This window comes from Ictalurus punctatus, chromosome 20 (assembly GCF_001660625.3).
Source record: "Ictalurus punctatus breed USDA103 chromosome 20, Coco_2.0, whole genome shotgun sequence".
NCBI classification, from domain to species: Eukaryota; Metazoa; Chordata; class Actinopteri; order Siluriformes; family Ictaluridae; genus Ictalurus; species Ictalurus punctatus.
Window position 1 is genome coordinate 12,288,378 of NC_030435.2, and position 22,391 is coordinate 12,310,768.

A 22,391-nucleotide genomic window follows, 5' to 3' on the forward strand; every position below is an offset into this window, starting at 1 on the left:
TGACATTCGCACGTCTCACTCCGGTTGCTAGTCTATTTGGTCATGTCATCAAAATACGTCATTGTTCGGTCAAATTTATTTCGGTCAAATTTATTTACTGAAAGGGCTTTTTTTGTTATTTTCGGCCGAATCATTTCGGCCGCCAAACATTCGGTGCATTTTTTGCTTATATTTAACTTCTTGTTAAATATATGTCCAGCAAATCTGCTAGAGACGAATGTTTGCATGCATTACACTCCTTATAAAATCGACACTACACATATCATTATATTCCATGCTATCCAAATGAGCATGATCAACAATGTCTTTTCAGTAAATGTCAATGTTCCACTGTTATTCTGAATATACACAGCTGTATGTTTCAGCAAAGCCAGATAACACACAGCAGCTTAATAAAGTTGAGGAATGTGTAAAAGACATTACACGTTGGATGCTTATTAACTTCCTTTTACTTAATTCTGACAAGAGAGAAGTACTTGTACTAGGACCACGTGTAGCTAGAAGTAAGCTTTCTGATTGCATAGTTACTCTGGATGGTCTTTCCGATTTGTCACGTGCAGCAGTAAAAGACCTTGGTGTGGTTATTGACTCCAGGCTTTCATTTGACGCTCATGTAGATAGTATTACTAGGATAGCCTTCTTTCATCTCAGAAATATTGCTAAGATAAGAAATATAAATGTCACTACATGATACAGAAATATTATTCATTCTTTCATCATGTCTAGGCTAGATTATTGTAATGCCTTGCTGTCTGGATGTTCCAGTAGGTGCATAAACAAGTAAGTAAGTAAGCAAATTTTATTTATAAAGCACATTTAACACAGCGAAGACAATAGTAAAAAATTATATTAAAATGCCTGGGGAAGAGTAAAATTGGTAATTGAAGGTGCAAAGCGGATGTCCAGTGGCAAGTGATTCCATAAACGAGGGGCAGCAACTGAAAAAGCTCTATTTCCCTTAATTTTTAAACGTGATCGAGGGACATACAGAAGAAACCTATCAGAAGAGTTTAGAAATCTGTTAGATGAATGTGGTGCAAGAAGATCTTTGAGATAAGAAGGAGCTTGATCATTAAGAGTTTTAAAGACAAACAACAGAATCTTAAACTGAATCCTAAAATGGACCGGGAGCCAATGGAGCGATGCTAAAACTGGGGTGACATAATCAAATTTCTTTGCCCTGGTCAACACCCTTGCAGATGCATTCTGAACCATCTGGAGACGAGCAAGAGATGACTGAGGAAGAACCAAGCACAATGAACTACGATAATCTAAGCGTGATGTGATAAAAGCATGAATAACCTTCTCCAAATCTTGGAAAGACAAAAATGTTTTAAGTTTAGAAATAATCCTTGATTGATCAAAACTATTCTTAACGACTGAATTTGTTTGCTTGGTTAACCATAATTCTGAGTCAAGGATGATACCAAGGTTCCTAACCTGGGAAGACATTGAGGAAAAATGGTTACGAAGCTTGTGTGAGACCATCTCTCAATCTCAGGGGACCAGAAATAATTGTCTCAGTTCTGTCTTCATTAAGTTGGAGAAAGTTATTTGTTAACCATTTTTTAATATCGTCAAGACAGCCCAACAATGGTTGAATGGAGTCACCAGCTTTCAACGCTATGTACAACTGGGTATCATCAGCATATAAATGAAAAGAGACATTGTGTGCCCTAATGATAACGGACACATATATAAGTTAAAAAGAAGTGGGCCTAGATTGGAGCCTTGAGGTACACCACTAATAATAGGAGCGGGAGATGAGGAGAAATTACCCAATGCTACCAAAAAGGACCTGTCTTTAAGATATGAGCTGAACCATTGTAGGGCAGTACCCTTCATATCAATCAAATGCTCTAAGCGCCAAAGAAGTATGTTAAGATCTACAGTATCAAAGACAGCTGTAAGGTCCAGTAGCATCTAACCTATAAAGCACTAAACGGTCTCGAACCACAGTACCTAAGCAAACTTTTGGTCTTCTATGATCCACCATGCCTACTTAGATCAAAAGGTGCAGGCTATTTGTTGGTACATCAAATAGTGAAGGCTACTGCAGGGGGAAGAGCTTTCTCTTACAAAGCCACACAGTTATGAAACAGCCTTCCAATTAGTGTATGGGACTCAGACACAGTCTCAGTATTTAAGTCTAGGCTGAAAACATTTGTTTACTCAAGCTTACCTTGAGTAGACATTCTTTTACACAAAGTACACAGTCTTGTCCATCACAGGATAATAAGCATACCGAATAATCTCTCTCTCTCTCTCTCTCTCTTTACCTCCCTCTGTCGAGCCACACATGATTTTATGGAGATGCCAGTGATCCTGACCCTTTCTGCACTCCGGACCTACCTGATCCATCTGGTGGATGGAGCTCCCATCAACTGGAGGCTTCAGCTTGGAGATTGCTTAGGATGGTATTGCTTGGACTACCATGAAATAATTTTAGCAATTCCACATGGACATTCTCACTGTGGTTGCTGGGACTACAGTTATTCCTATGACCTTGGGACTGCAATTACCACATACAATTTTGCACTCAGGTCTCCTTTGGTGAACAGCGGACTAGTTCAACAAAGATTTCATATAAAAACCATAATGAACTTTCCTTTACTTTCACACTATCTGTTGTTACACAGAGGATGGGGTCCCTTATGAGAAACCTCTCAAGGTTTCTTCCTCATATCATCTTAGGGAGTTTTTCCTTGCCACCATTGCCACTGGCTTGCTCATTAGGGATAAATTCACACACTAAAAATCTGTATCCTATGTTTACATGTTTCTGTAAAGCTGCTTTGAGACAATGCCCATTGTAAAAAGCGCTATACAAATAAAATTGAATTGAATTAAACAAGTTAATGTAAGACTCAGTTCCAGTTTGCCATTACATCCTGTAACACAATAGAAAATGTGCCTACTACCCTCAACCACACCTTTACAAACATAGGCTCTCTCACCACAAGTGAGATAGCCTAAGAGAGACAAACTACATCTTTGTATATCTTTAAGCATCTACATGTTACCTCCCTTTTCAACTCTATTTGGCTTCATGTGTATGCCTTGCCATTTCTGTAGGAAGCGAAGTGAACCTTGCAAAATTAATAACATATTGAGCATACATGCAGGAAAATTTGACACGCACCACACATTGTCTGCACATTGATGTAGACAAATTTCAGGTAAATCAAACTAACCTTGTACTACTATACAGTGAGGGAAAAAAGTATTTGCTGATTTTGTATGTTTGCCCACTGACAAAGAAATGATCAGTCTATAATTTTAATGGTAGATTTATTTGAACAGTGAGAGACAGAATAACAACAAGAAAATCCAGAAAAATTCATGTCAAAAATGTTATAAATTGATTTGCATTTTAATGAGGGAAATAAGTATTTGACCCCTCTGCAAAATATGACTTGGTACTTGGTGGCAAAACCCTTGTTGGCAATCACAGAGGTCAGACGTTTCTTGTAGTTGGCCACCAGGTTTGCACACATCTCAGGAGGGATTTTGTTCCACTCCTCTTTGCAGATCTTCTCCAAGTCATTAAGGTTTCGAGGCTGACGTTTGGCAACTCGAACCTTCAGCTCCCTCCACAGATTTTCTATGGGATTAAGGTCTGGAGACTGGCTAGGCCACTCCAGGACCTTAATGTGCTTCTTCTTGAGCCACTCCTTTGTTGGCTTGGCCGTGTGTTTTGGGTCATTGTCATGCTGGAATACCCATCCACGACCCATTTTCAATGCCCTGGGTGAGGGAAGGAGGTTCTCACCCAAAATTTGATGGTACATGGCCCCGTCCATTGTCCCTTTGATGCGGTGAAGTTGTCCTGTCCCCTTAGCAGAAAAACACCCCCAAAGCATAATGTTTTCACCTCCATGTTTGACGGTGGGGATGGTGTTCTTGGGGTCATAGGCAGCATTCCTCCTCCTCCAAACACGGCGAGTTGAGTTGATGCCAAAGAGCTCCATTTTGGTCTCATCTGACCACAACACTTTCACCCAGTTGTCCTCTGAATCATTCAGATGTTCATTGGCAAACTTCAGCGGGCATGTATATGTGCTTTCTTGAGCAGGGGGACCTTGTGGGCGCTGCAGGATTTCAGTCCTTCACGGCGTAGTGTGTTACCAATTGTTTTCTTGGTGACTATGGTCCCAGCTGCCTTGAGATCATTGACAAGATCCTCCCGTGTAGTTCTGGGCTGATTCCTCACTGTTCTCATGATCACTGCAACTCCACGAGGTGAGATCTTGCATGGAGCCCCAGGCCGAGGGAGATTGACAGTTCTTTTGTGTTTCTTCCATTTGCGAATAAACGCACCAACTGTTGTCACCTTCTCACCAAGCTGCTTGGCAATGGTCTTGTAGCCCATTCCAAACTTGTGTAGGTCTACAATCTTGTCCCTGACATTCTTGGAGAGCTCTTTGGTCTTGGCCATGGTGGAGAGTTTGGAATCTGATTGATTGATTGCTTCTGTGCAAACTGAGATTAGGAGCACTCCCTTTAAGAGTGTGCTCCTAATCTCAGCTCGTTACCTGTATAAAAGACACCTGGGAGCCAGAAATCTTTCTGATTGAGAGGGGGTCAAATACTTATTTCCCTCATTAAAATGCAAATCAATTTATAACATTTTTGAAAATGCGTTTTTCTGGATTTTCTTTTTGTTATCCTGTCTCTCACTGTTCAAATACAACTACCATTAAAATTATAGACTGATCATTTCTTTGTCAGTGGGCAAACGTACAAAATCAGGAGGGGATCAAATACTTCTTTCCCTCACTGTATCTCAGTGAAGTGCACCTACTTTTCCATATAGGTGGCACTATAACAAAAAGCACAAAAGTCAAATGGATGTAATCAGGACTTGCTATTGAGTAACTACTTGAATTTTGAAGCCCATCATTCAAACCAGCACAGAATTATTCACACTTCCTATTTACCAATGGCAATGACAACACCTTAATCACCAATGACTGAACCCTATTCAAATTAATCTTCAACCTTAATTTCTAGGTTTAAGTGACTATATTTTAAGCAAATCAGACAAACCCTCTAGTAAAATCAACATGAATCCATAGGTTAAACCCATATAAACTCTCTTTAAAGTGCAATATAACAGTTTCAGTCTAGGTGGCGCTATAATAATGACTCAAAATTTTCACATTACTGTAATCAGGAGTGACCCATTATTAGCCATGCACAAGTTGAGGCTGATGAAACCAAACATCATTAAGTTATTTCCACTTCCTGGTTTTTGTGTGGCATCTCAAATCAATTTGCAGCCATTATGTCCTCATTTGAAATATCTATTATTCCTTGGCCATTTATAATCATACGTATCTAAAGTTTATTCCAACCAAATTTAAAGGAAATCTGCTGAACTCTCAAGAAGCAGTACAAAAGAGTTTCTGAAAAATATTTTAAAAATGCACCAATTCCAAAATTGGCCAACATTCTGTTGGGTGGAGTCACTAAAACCAATGATAAAAATTTGTACAATGATGACATTCATGCTCATGCCAAATTTCATGACTGTCAAACCAACTGTCTCCTTACCATTAAAACCTTTGTATCTGATTTAGTGTTGCTTATCAAGCAAATCTATTGCCCACCATTATGGAGCTAAAACAAGCTAAAACAAGCCAATGGGAAACAGCAGTGATCCTAGAGGCAAATTTGTTCAGAATGATGAGATCTAATATAGTTTCCAAAGAAAATGTGCATCTCTGAAACGTCGGAAAATATACAATTATATGCACCATTTATACAGTCATTTTAAAGTTTTTTTCTTACTATTATAGCACCACCAAGTGGCCAAATGCTGCAATTTTCATCAAGTTAGCTCAGACTGAGCATACCAAGTTTGGTGAAAATAGCTCATTCGCTTTAAGACTTATTACAATGTAATTAATGTCGCCAAGTCCACTATCTTTAGTTTTGTCATGCCATCGACATGTAAAATCAAAAGGTAAACTGTTTTTTTGATAATTATTTATAACTAGAAGAACAGAGAATTTTGTAGCACTTGTTTCGTTGATATTGAGTGAAAAACCTATGACTAGTTTGCAAAAGTAGGTTTTTAACATTATCTGAAATATTCACCGAACCACTTGACGGACACCAACGGTTCTTAGCAAAGATGTTTCAATTGAGAAGAGCTATCATATGATATATATTACTTGTGTATTTTGACAACACTCACTCTCTCGTGCTCTTTTTCTTTCTTGCTCTCGCTCCAATAACTACATATCAATGGCTCAAACCTCCGCTTTGCCTCGTGGCCGCATTACCACCATGAATGCGCATTATTTTTCTTATAATTCAACGGCTCATCATCAATTATTACTTATGTATTTCTGGAAAATCTAAATTTTCTGTCATTTTGTTTGTTGTTAACTATGTATGCTTTGGTAAATGGTCTGCACTTATATAGCCCTTTTTCCAAAGTGCTTTACACTGTGTCTCATTCACCCATTCACACACACACTCACACACCAATGGTAACAGAGCTGCCATGCAAGGCGCTAGATTGTCATCGGAAGCAACTTGGGGTTCAGTGTCTTGCCCAAGGACACTTTGGCACGTGGAGTCACGTGGGCCGGGAATTGAAATGCCAACCCTACGATTAGTGGACAACCCGCTCTACCACCTGAGCCACAGCCGCCCAATGGTGGTGGACAGCGGGCTAACATTTCCATTATTTCAGTTCGATTGGCGAAGTGATATGGAACTGTAATGCGTTCAAGACCTGACTGGAACTTCTTTAGCTGTGCATTCACTGAAACATAATTGCACACCTCAGATTGCCCATCAGCCAATTGGAATCAGGAATTCAACAGCTCTGTGGTATAAGAACATTTAATTTCATTGCCTTAAGAAACTCTTGGGTTGGTTGCATGGTACATTTTGGAAACCAACATCCTATCACTTTTGCAGCATTTGACTGAATCTGAGCAGAAAGTATACCTCTATACACTTCAGAATTCATCCTGCTGCTTCTATTAGCACTCAAATCATCAACAAACACCAGTGATCCAGTTTCAGTGGCAGCCATATATGCCCATGCAATAACACTTCCTCTACATGTTAATGTGGTATTGCTTTGTATCATGATCCCATCCTGTCCTTTTCCATACGCTTCTCTTCTCTTCCTATCACTCTGGTACAAGTTAATTTTGCAGCAGAACTGGTCAGGTTTGTTTTTTTTTTTTGTTTTTTTTTAGCAAAGCCTAATCTGGCATTACAGTTCTTCAGTGTTACTAATGGTGTGCATCTTATCCACCTATATTTACATTCATGGAGTCTCTAAATTGTAGCCTTTGAAAATAATATGCAAAACTCCTGCATACTTGGTTAGATGTTGTGAAGGGGTTTTTTCTTCACCAAGGAGAGAATTCGGCAATTATCCACTTTATTTGTCTTCCATGGCCTTTCAGGCCTTTTGGTGTTGCTGAGCTCGACAGTGCATTCCTTCTCTTTAAGAATGTACCAGATTGTTAATTTGACCACTCCTAATGTTTCTGCTATCTGTCTGTTTTGTTTTTTCATCCTAATGATGGCTGTGTTCACTTGCATTAACAACTCTTCAGACCGCATATTGAGAGCTCCCATAAACAGCTACCAAATGCAAATTCAACACTTGGAATCAACTACAGAATTTTTATCTCCTTAATTTGTCATGAAATAATGAGGAAACGGGCCACATCTGTACATGAAACTGCTTATCAGTCAATCGTCTAGTTACTTTTGAGCCTGTGAAAATGGAGGAACTCTGTAAAAACTGGCTAATTCCTAAACTTTAAATGCAATATTTTTGTTTAGCCCCTTGAATTAAAGCTGAAAGTCTACACTTCAATCTTGACTGCTTCATTTCAAATCCATTGTGTGGTGTACAAAGGCAAAATTATGAAAATTGTGTCACTGTCCAAATATTTATGGAAACTTTCAATTTCCAAAAGACCCTTACTGCGTTACTATTTTTTGAATCGGATTCTCAAACTGTGTCCTATTTGGCTTATAGTGCATTACGTAGCTTGTATAAAATGTGTTATACACAAGACATATACATACACTCACTGTCCACTTTATTAGGAGCACCCGCACACTTGCTCATTCATGCAGTCATCTAATTAGCCAATCATGTGAAAACAGCGCAATGAAAAAAATTATGCAGATACAGTTAAAGAGCTCCAGTTAATGTTAACATCAAACATCCAAATGAAAAAAAAAATATATAAGTGATCTCTGTGACTTTGATCGTGGCCTGAATGTTTGTACAGAAGGGTTGGTTTGAGTATTTAAGAAACTGCTGATCTACTGGAATTTTCAGTGGAAAACAAAAAACATCCTGTGTGAGGAGGGTCTGCAGGCCGAAACACCTTGTTGATGAGGGAGATCAGAGGAGAATGACCAGAATGGTCTGAACTGACAAGTCTATGGTAACACAAATAAGCACTCCTTACACGGTGAGCAGAAAAGCATCTCAGGATGCACATATCAAACCTTGAGATGGATGGGCTACAATAGCAGAAGACCACACTGGGTTTCACTACTATCAGCCAAGAACAAGAATCTGAGGTTACCATGAACACAGACTCACCGAAACTGGACAGTTGATGACTGGAAAAAGACCAGGTGATTTTTCCTAAACTTTAACTCTCCAGTTAGGGTGAACCTGTGCCCATGATAGCCTCAGATTCTTGTTCTTGGCTGATAGGAAGATCGCTTTTCTGCTTACCGAGACTGTAAGGAGTGATTATTTGAGTTACTATATCCTTTCTGGCAGCTTGAGCCAATCTGGCCATTTTCCTCTGACTTCTCTTATCAACAAGGAGTTTCCACACACAGAATTGACGCTCACTCAAGGCTTTTTTGTTTTTCACACCATTCTGTGTAAACTCTAGAGATTGTTGTATGTGAAATTCCCAGGAGATCAGCAGTTTCTGAAATACTCAAATCTGGTGCCAACATCTGTGCCATGATCAAAGTCATAGAGATCACACTTTTTCTTCATTCTGATGTTTGATGTGAACATTAACTGAAGATCTTGACCTGTATCTGCATGACTTTTTTTTGCATTGCATTGCTACCAGATGATTGGATGATTAGGTAACTGTATGAACGTGCAGGTGTAAAGATATTCCTAATAAAGTCTACAGTGTGTGTATATGTAGTGAGTTAGGATTAGGCCTATATATTGTAACGGGGATAAACAAATGTTTGTCTTTCAGTGAAAGCTTAGAATATCACTATCAGTATTGTGCTTATGTATAGGGCTACCATACTGTATAAACAGAACATCACCTCTCAGGTGACTCCTCAAAGATGCTTTGGCATTGCGGCTCCTCCATCATCAGACTCCGGCTCAGACTCTGCCCCCCAGGGTATTGGAAGTTGGCAAATGAATGTGACATGGGTGATGCCTTCCCCACCTCACTGGCTCTGGTCCCTCCTCTTCTCTCTAGGCCAGACAGGCCATAGGCGAGGCCATCTAGCACTGGGTTGAGTGAGCGTGACATGTAAGTGTCAGCTGATTGTGGGCGGCGCAAAGGAGAGGCAGGGCATGGCGAGAGTTTGCTGACGAGCGGCGTGAGCAGGTCAGCGTGGGCCGCTCGTACTGGTTTAACCACCCGGTCCACATGCACATTGAGCACCTTTTGCTCAAAGGCACAAGAGAAGACACTAGGTACCAGGTTCCGCAGCCATGACAGAAGACTCAGGTCAGGCTCGTCGCTGCCATTGCCACAGAGCACGTCAATGCCCAGCAGCACCTCAGCCTCACTGATCTCCTCGCCTGTGGCCTTGCTCTGGCAGAACTCAACACAGCACTCATATAGCACGCCCTTGACCAGCAGTTGAAACAAGCGGTCTGCACCAGCCCGGAAACCTGCTTCACTCAACTTGCGGTCAGCAGGGATGAACTCAGCCACCATGGTACAGGCCTCCTCAAAACAGCGTACGCGTGCTGTGCTTGGGTTCCAATCCCTGAATTCTGCATGGCTGGTAAGACGAGGGAGGGTGAGGAGAAGGCAGAGTTTGCTGTAGTCCTCTTTGGAGGGACAGAACTCTTCCAAAGCATGAAGGCATTTTACAGCTTCCTGCATGGTTAGCTCCAGCTGAGGGATGACAAAGTAAAGAGACAGAAAATGGAGACATGTGCATGTGTACTGCTGTTTATATTTATGATATTCTTTGTAAGACACGCGTGTGAATGTTTTTGAGACAGGTGGACTGTTTAAAGAAGATGAATGGGGCACATGTCACAATTAATCAGTGGTACTCACATGCTGTGGCTCATCCTCAGCTGACATGGCATTATTTACACAGAGAGCTTCCAGAAACTTCTGCTTAAGTACAATGTAGCGGAATCTGCCAGCAAAATGTCATCAAGAAATACATTTATTCATTTAGCAGACGCTTTTATTCAAAGCAACTTACATATGAGGAAATACAAGCAAAGCGATATATCAAGTGGAGAACAATACAAGTAGTGCTACCATACAAGATCTTTTAATTGAGTTCTAGAAAGCAAAGTTTGCAGAGTAGAGGTATAAGAGCCAGAGTAGGGTTTTTTTAATGATAATGTGGGGTTGGCATTTTAGGCGTTAGTTAGGTGTTCAAGGAAGAGGTGGGTCTTTAGCTGTTTTTTGAAGATCGTGACAGATTCTGCTGTCCAGATTGACGTTGGAAGTTCATTCCACCACTGAGGGACCGTTATTGTGAAGCTTCTTTAAGGATACACATCAAAAACACATCAAAGGGCTTATGATAATAATGGAAGTGTAAGACATAAGATATGTGTGGCAGATATATGTTATGGTATTTTCATAAGCACTGACTGGCAGTTACGTGGTGAAGAGCACTGCAACTGTAAAAAGGAATTTGTCAAGAATGAATACATTAGCACATATTAGGTGTGCTGATGATGTATCAAATCAGCTCCTCTTATTCCCTTAATGAGTGCATGAGTAATCACGAGTGCACGATTAGATTTTATTTACTGATTTCACATTATTATTTCAGTGGAAGAAATGAACTGTTAGCTGACAGAACTTCTTGTGTGCTTTTGTGAGTGTTCATTCCCATATCGGAACCTCCAGAACATAGCATTTATATTAGCTTATTACTTACCTTATTTACAGCAGTTAATTTGATGAGCATGGTATTTAAATAGTTTTATATCACAGTGCAGTTGAATTCTCAAATCTGATTGGTCAGAAGGTGTGCATTATTTTTGTATAACAGAACGGCTTGGACATGAGTTACAGCTTTAACATGAGCAAAAGGATAATAATATAAATGTTATAATACGTTCTATAGTAACGGCTCTTACAAAGGGACTTGTACGGCAGATGCTCCACATAGTCTACAACTAATAATAAATGGTTAAAATAAAACCAAGTTGGTGATTAATAAATTTAAAGGGAAATCTTTTTTTAATCACGGCTATGACGAGTGACAACAGGAACTAACTTGTCTCTCAGACATTTCATGTCATTAAATCTAACTAAACCCTTTTAAAATGTGTGACCTGCCACTTGTTAAAGGAGTCATAACATGATTTTTAATGTTTCCCTTTAATGTTTTCCATATAATGTATCCATTTGTGCATGTATAAGCTCTGCAAAGTCTCCAAACTCATATTTTCCCCCAAAGGGATTTATTCTATCTAACAGAGAACACTGGTCCAGACCTGCCCAAAACGCTGCGTTCCAAGTCCAGATTTACTTCCATAATTTCTCTACGTCACGGCATGCACTATCAGCATAAACCCGCCCAAAGGCAGCCACGCAGAAAGAAGGCAAGGCTTCAGTGAATTTAGGCGCCATGTCGCAGAGACACTCTGTGTTTCGGTGCGGAAGCAAAACCTTTTTGTTTATACTTTCGAAAACAGACAAAATCAGTGGTTACTGTTTATTCATAACGCTGTTCCTGAGCAGTACAACCCAAATGTTTGCTTGTGCGCGACGCATTTTACGGCTGACAGCTTCCTGAACCTGGGAGAGTACAACACAGGCTACACACAAAGGCTACTCCTGAAAAATGGGGCGATTCTCAGACAATCTTCTGCGCTTCTGAATCAGAACCTGTAAGCGTGGTCAATTATTTTACGTAGTATCTGCTACTGACGGTCAAATGCGGAGTTTTGTGTTGTGGCTCAGTTGTAGACCCATGCTAATGTGCTAGCTAAAGTTTGCTAAGTTGCCTCAGTTGTTTAAAGTATTTGTTTGTATGTTGGTGGTCTGACAGAGACGTTGATTGTAGCTGCTGTTGTGATTCTATCTTGAAAGTTTATATCAACTGAATCACAAGAATCCTAATTTTCCAAAGATATATTGCATGAGTACCTACGTATAGAAGCTGTGTACAGCATAGTTAGTCCCGCCAGTGGGGTCAGATTTTACATTGTATCTGAAAGGTAAGAGAGTTACAAAATAAAAAAGTTACCACTGTGAAACGTTCTGTTGAAGTCATGGTTGCAAACTTGCTTCCGCTTGATCATCCGCATTTTCTGAATTGGGCTCGAACTAATATGGTAAAACTGATGACATGTTGCTTAGGAGCTTGCTTTGGAGGCTACAGCTAAAGTATACACTAAAGCTAAGGGGCATTTTTTTACTTTTCTGACACACGCAAAGCTTTTGGCCAATCACAACGCAACAGGTAAGCTGGCCAACCAGAGCACTCTGGGATTTTCAGAAGTAAGGGCTTTGGTGAAATCGGAGTGTTTCAGGCAGCCTGGAAATAAAGGAACTTCAATAATGTACAACCCCAATTCCAAAACAAGTTGGGATGCTGTGTAAAATGTAAATCAATGCAAATAAAAACAGAATGCAATGATTTGCAAATATAATAAACCAATATGTTATTCACAATAGAACAAAAAACATATCAAATTTTTAAAACTGAAGAAACATACCATTTTAAGGAAAAAATAAGGTAATTTTGAATTTGATGGTCACAACACGTCTCAAAAAAGTTGGGACGGTACAACAAAATTGTTGGAAAAGTGTTACTAAAAAGAAACCACTGGAGTAATATTTTGCATCTAATTAAGTTGATTGGCAACAGGTTAGTAACGTGATTATTACTAATAATAAAAAATGTATAAAAAGAGTATCTTAGAGAGGCAGAGTCTCAGAAGTAAAGTTGAGATGGAATCTGGATGTCAGGAAAACATTTCCAGTTGATTGGGCACGCTGGTGCGTTTTAGCTACCGCTCCTCGCACCGTCTGTTTGTTTTTATGTTTAAAAAAAATGTTTGTTTTTATGGGTTCTGTAATCCTTTTCCCTTGCGGACAATCGTGACATTTCGACACGTGCATTTGTTTATGATTCTGTCATGTCTCCTTCCCGTTCTGTCATTGGTTGTAGTCTCACGTGTGTCTGAATTGCCTGCAGCCTTCAGCCATTACAACGCTGATTATCTCCGCATATATACGGTGCGCCTCCCAGCACACAACACGGAATGTTGAATGAGTTAGATAGTCGATTAGTTTAGAGTCCTTACGATAGATAAGCACAGTTAAAAACATGGATGACCCAAAACATTTTGTGTCTTAATAGGGACCTCAGTCTTGAGGTTTTGCTTATTGGAGTTTGTCTTCTGACCCACACATACAATCTACTGTCAAGAATTCCTTTTTTCATCACAGAAATATCACTAGACTTCGTCCTATGCTATCTTCTCCTGTGACTGAAAGGCTCATCAACACTTTTGTATTTTCTCGTATTGATTAGTGCAATGCACTTCTTGCTGGGGTTCCTAAAGCCACACTAAATAAATTGCAATGTGTGCAAAATTCTGCTGCTAGGATCCTGACTTGTATCAGGAGAAATGGACACATCACTCCAATACTGACGTCCTTGCACTGGCTCCCGTTCAGGTTTTGCGTTGATTTTAAAATCCTTATGCTCACATATAAGGCACTGCATGGTCTGGCCCCTTAGTATCTGTCTGCGCTTTTAACTTTATATACTCCCAAGCATCATTTGTGCTCTTCTCAAGCTGGTTTACTGGATATCCCACAGATACGGTTGCAATCTGTAGGGGACAGGGCTTTCTTGTACTATGCTCCTAGACTCTGGAATGCACTCCCTGCTCATATTAGAGATGCACAGAATTTGAGCATTTTTAAATCTAACCTAAAAACAATTTTTTTTAGGTTAGCTTTTTCTTAATGGTTTTAACCATTTTGTATTCAAGTCTGTTTTATGTTTTTGTATGTTTTGTGTTTTTATGTGGGGGTTTTTTCTTCATTTTCTTATCGTGTAAAGTGCCTTGAGAAGCTCCTTTAAAGGCGCTATATTAAAAATAAAGTTTACGATTATTATTACTCACAGGATAACATTTGCAGATCCCTGAGAGGAGACAGAGACAAAGCCTCACCTTTTCCTGTCAAACTTCTCCATACACTCCAGAGGCTGAATAAATTGCAGCACCTCATCCCACTGTCCATCTAGAATAAGTTGCCTGAGAGAAGGACAGAGAGTGAGAAGGATGCATGTCAAAGACAAAAATCTAAAAAATATTTTTGTATATGCTGAATTTCCTGAACCATAGAAATTTAATATAATAGTAAAGTTGTGTGCAAATGCCTGCATGAGCCAAATCAAACAAACATTTTCTGCAGGATTTACATAAAATTCAGGCAGGGTGATATTCATATTTGCATATGTTTGTTGATTACTCAAAGTTCAAAGCACAACACAGCTCATTTGTACAAAAATCCATAAAAGGTCAAGTACAAAAAAGGGATGTAAATTAAATTAATGATGAGAGAAAAGGCAGATGTGGAAGTTATTTTGACACACTGCTGTGTGAAGAAAAATTTATAAACGGAATGCTAACATATTGTCTGTAAAATATTGAAAAATAGCATATTTTGGAGAATATATATCATACCAAATTGTTTCAGAAATTAAAACAAAATCTAAAATAGATAAAAGGCAACCTGAGTAAACACAAAATATCTTTTTTAAAATTACTTTTTTTAAATGTTTTTATTGAAGCAAAAAAAATTACTCAATACCAACTAGGCTTGTGTGAAAATCTATTTGCTCTCATAGTTACTAATTTCCTCAAATCTATGAAATTACATTCATAATGGGGTTCAGGTGTACTAGACACCAACCAAGCCTGATTACTCCAAGTCCTGTTCAATCAAATCAACACTTAAATAGATCTTTTTCAACAGCATGAAACCGGTTAAAATGTCTTAACCAGTAACACACTATGGCAAAATTTTAAGAAATTACAGAAATGATAAGGAAGGTGGTGATTGAAATACATCAGTCTGGGAAGGGTTACAAAGCTATTTCAAAGGCTCTGAGACTCCAAAAAAGGACCACAGTGAGAGCCGTTATCTCCAAATGGAAAAACTCAGCACAGTAGTGAACCCTTCTGGAAGTGGCTGACCTTCAAAAATTCCTCCAAGAGCACAGCAATGACACATCCAGCAAGTTCACAAAAGAGCCAAGGACAACATCAAAGGAACTACAGGCCTCTCTTGTATCAATAAAGGTCACTATTCACAACTCCACTATCAGAAAGACACTGGACAAAAATTGCATTCATGGAAAAGTGGTGAAGTGAAAACCACTGCTAACCCAGAAGAACATTAAGGCTCATCCAAATTTTGCCAAAACACACCTTGATGACCCTCAAACCTTTTTGGAGAATGTTTTGTGGAGTTGTGAATCCACACAGAGTGCCCTCCATTAAAATTGGCACCCTTGGTAAAGATGAGCAAAGAAGGCTGTGAAAAATTGTCTTTATTGTTTAACCTTTTGATCTTTTGTTGAAACAATTCACAAAAATACTCTGCTCTCATGGATATCAAACAATTGCAAACAAAACACAGGTTTATATAAAAAAAAATCTTTGTTAAATATAGGTGTGCAACAATCATTGGCACTTTGTGCTACCTCCCTTTGTCAAGATAACAGCTTTGAGTCTCCTATAATGCCTGATGAGGTTGGAGAATACATGGCAAGAGATCTGAGACCATTCCTGAATACAGAATCTCTACAGATATCTTCAAATTTCAAGGCCCACACTGGTGGACTCTCCTCTTCAGTTCACCCAACAGGTATTCTATGTGATTCAGGTCAGGGGACTGGGATGACCATGGCAGGATCTTGATTTTGTGATCAGTAAACCATTTTTTTTTAATTGTGATGTATGTTTTGGATCATTGTCCTGCTGGAAGGTCCAACCACAACCCATTTTAAGCTTTCTGGCAGAGGCGGTCAGGTTTTTATTTAATATCTGTTGATATTTGATAGCCCATGGTGCAGTGTATCTTAATAAAATGTCCAGGTCCTCTGGCAGAAAAACAGCCCCAAAAAATTAAAAGAGTCACCACCATATTGAACTGTGGGCATGTGGCTACCTCTCTGTGTGTGTGCCAAAACCACCCCTGGTGTTTATTGCCAAAAAGCTCTATTTTGGTTTTATCTGATTATAGAACCTGATCCAATTTTAAGTTCCATTAGTGTCTGGCAAACTGAAGATGCTTTAGTTTGATTTGGATGAGAGTAGAGGCTTTTTTCTTGAAGCACTTCCAAAACAATTTGTGGTGATGTAGGTGAATTCAGAGATCAGTTTTGGAGACTTTTCTGTCCCCAAGATGCAACTAACTTCTGCAAGTGTCCAGCTGTAATCCTTGGAGATTTTTTGGCCACTCGAACCATCCTCTTCACAGTGCATTGAGACAATATAAACACACATCCAATTTCAGCTTGATTCATAACATTTCCAGTTGACTGGAACTTCTTAATTATTGCCCTGATGGTGGAAATGTGCTATTTTCTTATAGACACTTCACATTTTGTGAAGCTCAACAACCTTTTGCCACAAATCACAGCTAGATTCCTTGGTCTTAACCTTTGTTTTGAATGACTAAGGGAATTTGGCCTATGTATTACCTCATATTTATACCCCTGTGAAACAGGAAGTCATGGTTGAACAATTTCCTGTTCCTAGTCACTCAGGTAGACTGAAGCAATGTAAAATATCAATGGGAATATACTTCAAATATATTTTTCTCATATATACATACATTGTTAATTAAATGATCTAAGATGTTTATATACTCATTCATTGTAAACGGTTTTAAATGCTTTTGAAAACTCTAATCTTGCATGGTTGTGTGTATGTCTGAAAAAACGTCTGTAAAACAAGAGTGTTTCTTTGCTTCTTTGTTTGATATCAGGGTAGTCAAAATCTAAATCAAACTTAAAATCAAGTTTTCTTTTGGAAAATGTGCTGGCCATCTTTGAGATAAGGGTTTGTGTGAAAATTCTTATGGCCATTTTTTAAATTTAATGAAATTCAGGAAACATGTCGCAGTATAGTAGCTTATACAAATAGCAAATGTAGCTTCTTTCATCATAAAGTCTATATTTCCTATTATTTTCTGATTTGGAAAATGAAACCCATGCTTTTGTACGATGGATATAAAAAGTCTACACACCCTGTTTGAAATGGCAGGATTTTATGAAATAAAAAACATTAAACTAAGAATTTATGTCAGACCTTTTCCCACCTTTAAATGTTAAATTGCAACATAAATAATTAAGGGAATTTTTCACAAATAAAGTGAAAAACAATCAAAGTTTCTTTTAACAAAAAAATTAAGTGTATGAGTGTTCACACACCTAAACTAATACTTCGTTGAATCACCTTTTGATTTTATTACACCACTCAGTCTTTTTTAGTAAGAGTCCATCAGCATTGCACATCTTGACTTAACAATATTTTCTATTTTTCTCTCCCAAAAACATTCTATAGCCATTAAAATTTGTGGGCATTTCCTGTGCACAGCTCACTTCAGGCCACCCCATAGATTTTTAGTTGGATTCAGGTCTGAAATTCCTTTTCACCTTCAGCTTACTAGGAAATGTTTGAATGTTTTGCATTAAAATTGACTGGTATTTGTAGCTATTCATGATTCCCTCCACAGTGATAAAGCCCCAGTTTTGGCCAAAGAAAAGTAGCCATAAAGCATGATGCTGCCACCAGCATGCTGCACTGTGGGTGATCTTTTGGTGATGTGCTTTTTTGTGCCAAATATATCTTTTGGAATTATGAAATTATTATATCATCAGACCACAAAACATTTTGCCACATGGTTTAGAGTGATTATTTTGATGTTTTTGTGAGAAAGGGCTTCCATCTAGCCACTCTACCCCATACCCCAGACATGTGAAGAATATGAGAGACTGCTGTCACAAGCAAAGAGTAAACAGTACTTGTCAGATATTCCTGCAGCTCCTCTAATGTTGCGGTAGGTCTCTTAGCAGCCTCCCTGTTACGTTTTTATCTTGTCCTTTTGTACATTTTGGAGGGTTCCTCTCAAAGATTCTTCCTCATATCATCTCTGGGAGTTTTTCCTTGCCACTGTTGCCTCTGGCTTGCTCATTAGGGATAGATTTAAAAATTTAAAATTTATATCCTGAATTGATATATTTCTGTAAAGCTGCTTTGTGACAATATCCACTGTTAAAATAAAATTGAACTGAATTGAATCTCCTGTTCTTGGTAATGTCACTGTGGTGCTCCATTTTCTCCACTTGTTGATGATGGCCTTCGCATTGTTCCATGGTACATCTAATGTTTAGAAATTCTTTTATACCCCTCTCCTGGTCGATAACATTCGACAAGTGAGATACCATACAGGCTTTGAAAGGTCTTTGCGGACTATGGCTTCAGCAGTCATATGAAACCAAAATGTCAAGAAAATCCTACAGAAACATCTGGTATTTATTTGGGGATAATCAGAATAATTTCATTGATGACAGCTGCATGATAATTACTTTTGAACATGAGATTGAATGTGATTGGTTCATTCTGAACACCGCCACATCCCCAATTATAAAAGGGTGTGCACACTTATGCAACCAGGTTATTATAACTTTTTTAATTTTTCCTTAAAATGTTTCTGATTGTTTTTCACTTATTTTTTATACATTGTAATTTCACACTGAGGGGGGAAAAAGTTCAGGCATGATTTAACTTGGTGACAAGTTAAAGAGGCTTCTTCCTCTTCTTAAGAACTGTCACGATTTGGCTGGAACAATAAGGAACAACATATAATGTGAGGTAAGGAAACATTGACACAGGCTAATATTTAATGGAGGGTTGCACACTAATATCCTATAGTGCCTTAGAGGCTTATAGGAAGATATTACAGATCTTATACATGATTCTTATTAATAGGAATTACCTCCCAAGTATGTTAGGAGAGGGAACCTGTGTCTAGATTTGCTTCTGTTTGTTAATAGCAGCTGTAATTTTTCTAATCTTGAATGTTCTGTTAAAAGATTAAGAGAGTGTAGAGAGGATATTTTAGTTTTATCTTTCCAGTTTAGCAATACCTTTCTAGCGATTATATTTATCGTATGTTTTTAGCAACAGTTACAAATATAAAGTTTGGATGTGGTGTAATGTAATGAGCCTTAGTGTTGCAAGACACAAATAATATGTTGTTGAATATCGCTTGCCAACTAATTATTGTTTGTTGAGTTTAGATATCCATTTATTAACAGGGAATGATGGTGTGTCATCATGATATAATAAAAGTTTATATATTTGTCACATTATTTTTCTTGGTTTGTGTTCATTGAGTTCTCACAGAGATGAGGAGGGTGACAGTGAAAATTGAGGAAAATGTTTTTTTCTTTAATGACAGTTGAAGATACTGAAACAAGAAGTGGTGAGGTAAGTAATATTTCTCTTATGACTGGTCGAAGGTTATGAGCAAGAGGTCTTTGCAAAGACATTCCAAACTTGAAAATTAAGGTAATTTATTTTTATTTGGAAGATATGCTGCCTTTAAGTCCTCCTCAGAAGTTCAGCGGTGGTGATTAGGACATGGGGTGTCTTCAAGTGGTTTTGGTTGGAAACAAAATGGACAGTGTGAGAAACCTTTTTGTTTATCTTTTTTTTTGTATCATCATCATTGGCAAGAAGTTTATTTAGCTGTACTGAAGAAAATGAAGCACTAAACCATGCAAAATTACTACTTAAATCTTCTGTAGGCGTTCATTTCATGTGCGTTCATTTAATGTGCGTTTCATGTGCGTTCATGTCACATTCATATTAGCAGCAGCCATGAATTTTTAATTGACATGCCCCCAACTCTGAAAGTCGAGGCTCATGCAAAAATACAAGTTCCCAAGGGGCAATTGAGACATTGTGGTGGTGTTCACTTCATAATTATGATATTTGAAGGCAACTTGAAGGCAGCAATAGAATTGTGCCACAGTGACATCAGAAGCTGAGTGATTACTGCTGAGGACTGATTTAGAATACACTGTACTACACAGAGGAGTACACTGGAAGCAGGATCATAGCCAGTCAGAGATAGTATAAAAATGTGACCGTATAATAAGTGTACACAGAAACAACTAAAGATAATTTTCATAATCGATTAGTTGGCCACTTATTATTATTCGATTAATCGCATGGGTGGGACAAACTTTCAGTACCATTTTTTTTGTTTATTTAAAATAAAATCCACAAACTGAGTGTTACAAATATAAACTTCAAACTAAAACTTTACACAACCGTTTGTCCAAAACAGAAAAAGAACCCAACACACACACACACACGAGAATAAAAGTAGTGAGTGTACAGCTTGTGTAACAGTGTAAATTTGCTGTCCCCTCAAAATACCTCAACACACAGCCATTAATGTCTAAACTGCTCGCAACAAAAGTGAGTACACCCCTAAGTGAAAATGTCCAAATTGGGCCCAATTAGCCATTTTCCCTCCCTGGTGTCATGTGACTTATTAGTGTTACTAGGTCTCAGGTGTGAATGGCTAGCAGGTGTGTTAAATTTGGTGTTATTGCTCTCACACTCCCTCATACTGGTCACTGGAAGTTCAACATGGCACCTCATGGCAAAGAACTCTGAGGATCTGAAAAAAAGAATTGTTGCTCTACATAAAGATGGCCTAGGCTATAAGAAGATTGCCAAGACCCTGACACTGAGCTGCAGCACGGTGGCCAAGACCATACAGCAGTTTAACAGGACAGGTTCCACTCAGAACATGCCTCACCATGGTCAACCAAAGAAGTTGAGTGCACATGCTCAGCATCATATCCAGAGGTTGTCTTTCGGAAATAGACGTATGAGTGCTGCCAGCATTGCTGCAGAGGTTGAAGGGGTGGGGGGTCAGCCTGTCAGTGGTCAGACCATACGCCACACACTGCATCAAATTGGTCTGCATGGCTGTTGCCCAGTAGGAAGCCTCTTCTAAAGATGATACACAAGAAAGCCCGCAAACAGTTTGCTGAAGACAAGCAGACTAAGGACATGGATAACTGGAACCATGTCCTGTGGTCTGATGAGACCAAGATAAACTTATTTGGTTCAGATGGTGTCAAGCGTGTGTGGCGGCAACCAGGTGAGAAGTACAAAGACAAGTGTGTCTTGCCTACAGTCAAGCATGGTGGTGGGAGTGTCATGGTCTGGGGCTGCATGAGTGCTGCCTGCACTGGGGAGCTACAGTTCATTGAGGGAACCATGAATGCCAACATGTACTGTGACATACTGAAGCAGAGCATGATCAGTATGCAGTATTCCAGCATGATAACGACACCAAACACACCTCCAAGACGACCACTGCCTTGCTAAAGAATCTGAGGGTGAAGGTGATGGAATGGCCAAGCATGTCTCCAGACCTAAACCCTATTGAGCATCTGTGGGGCATCCTCAAATGGAAGGTGGAGGAGCAGAAGGTCTCTAACATCCACCAGCTCTGTGATGTCATCATGGAGGAGTGGAAGAGGACTCCAGTGGCAACCTGTGAAGCTCTGGTGAACTCCATGCCAAGAGGGTTAAGGCAGTGCTGGAAAATAATGGTGGCCACACAAAATATTGGCACTTTGGGCCCAGTTTAGACATTTTCACTTTGGGGTGTACTCACATTTGTTGCCAGTGGTTTAGACATTAATGGCTGTGTGTTGAGTTATTTTGAGGAGACAGCAAATTTACACTGTTACACAAGCTGTACACTCACTACTTTACACTGTAGTAAAGTGCCATTTCTTCAGTGCTGATACATGAAAAGATAATCAAATATTTACAAAAATGTGAGGGGTGTACTCACTTTTGTGAGATACTGTGTGTGTGTAATATATATATATATATATATACACACCAAAAATTTATTTTATAGTAATTTTGCATATTTTTTATGGATTCACAAAAAGCACCGAATTAAACTACAGTCCTAAATTAATAATAAAAACTCACTTTCACTGCACCTTATGGTTTCTGTTACTCACTGTCTTTAGGAATATTATTTTACTTGTGTTTATTTTTGATCATAGTGTTTTAATTAGACATTACAGATCTTACTCGCGCTCCGACTCTGTAT

General features: G+C 38.8%; 1 protein-coding gene across 3 annotated transcripts in view; it reads right to left on the minus strand.

Moving 5' to 3' along the window:
* The window catches only part of wdr47a (WD repeat domain 47a), a 69,830-nt gene that overhangs the window by 42,898 nt on the left and 4,541 nt on the right, over positions 1-22,391 (minus strand). Inside the window, exons 3-5 of one of the 3 annotated variants that reach the window (XM_017461894.3) lie at positions 14,390-14,473; positions 10,284-10,368; positions 9,304-10,115 (exon numbers count right to left, since the gene is read on the minus strand). In XM_017461894.3, the coding sequence (XP_017317383.1) occupies positions 9,304-10,115; positions 10,284-10,368; positions 14,390-14,473 (981 nt within the window). Of the gene's footprint in view, positions 1-9,303; positions 10,116-10,283; positions 10,369-14,389; positions 21,937-22,391 lie in introns of those variants that run through there. The other 2 variants (XM_017461893.3, XM_053673660.1) reach the window with 2 other exon arrangements.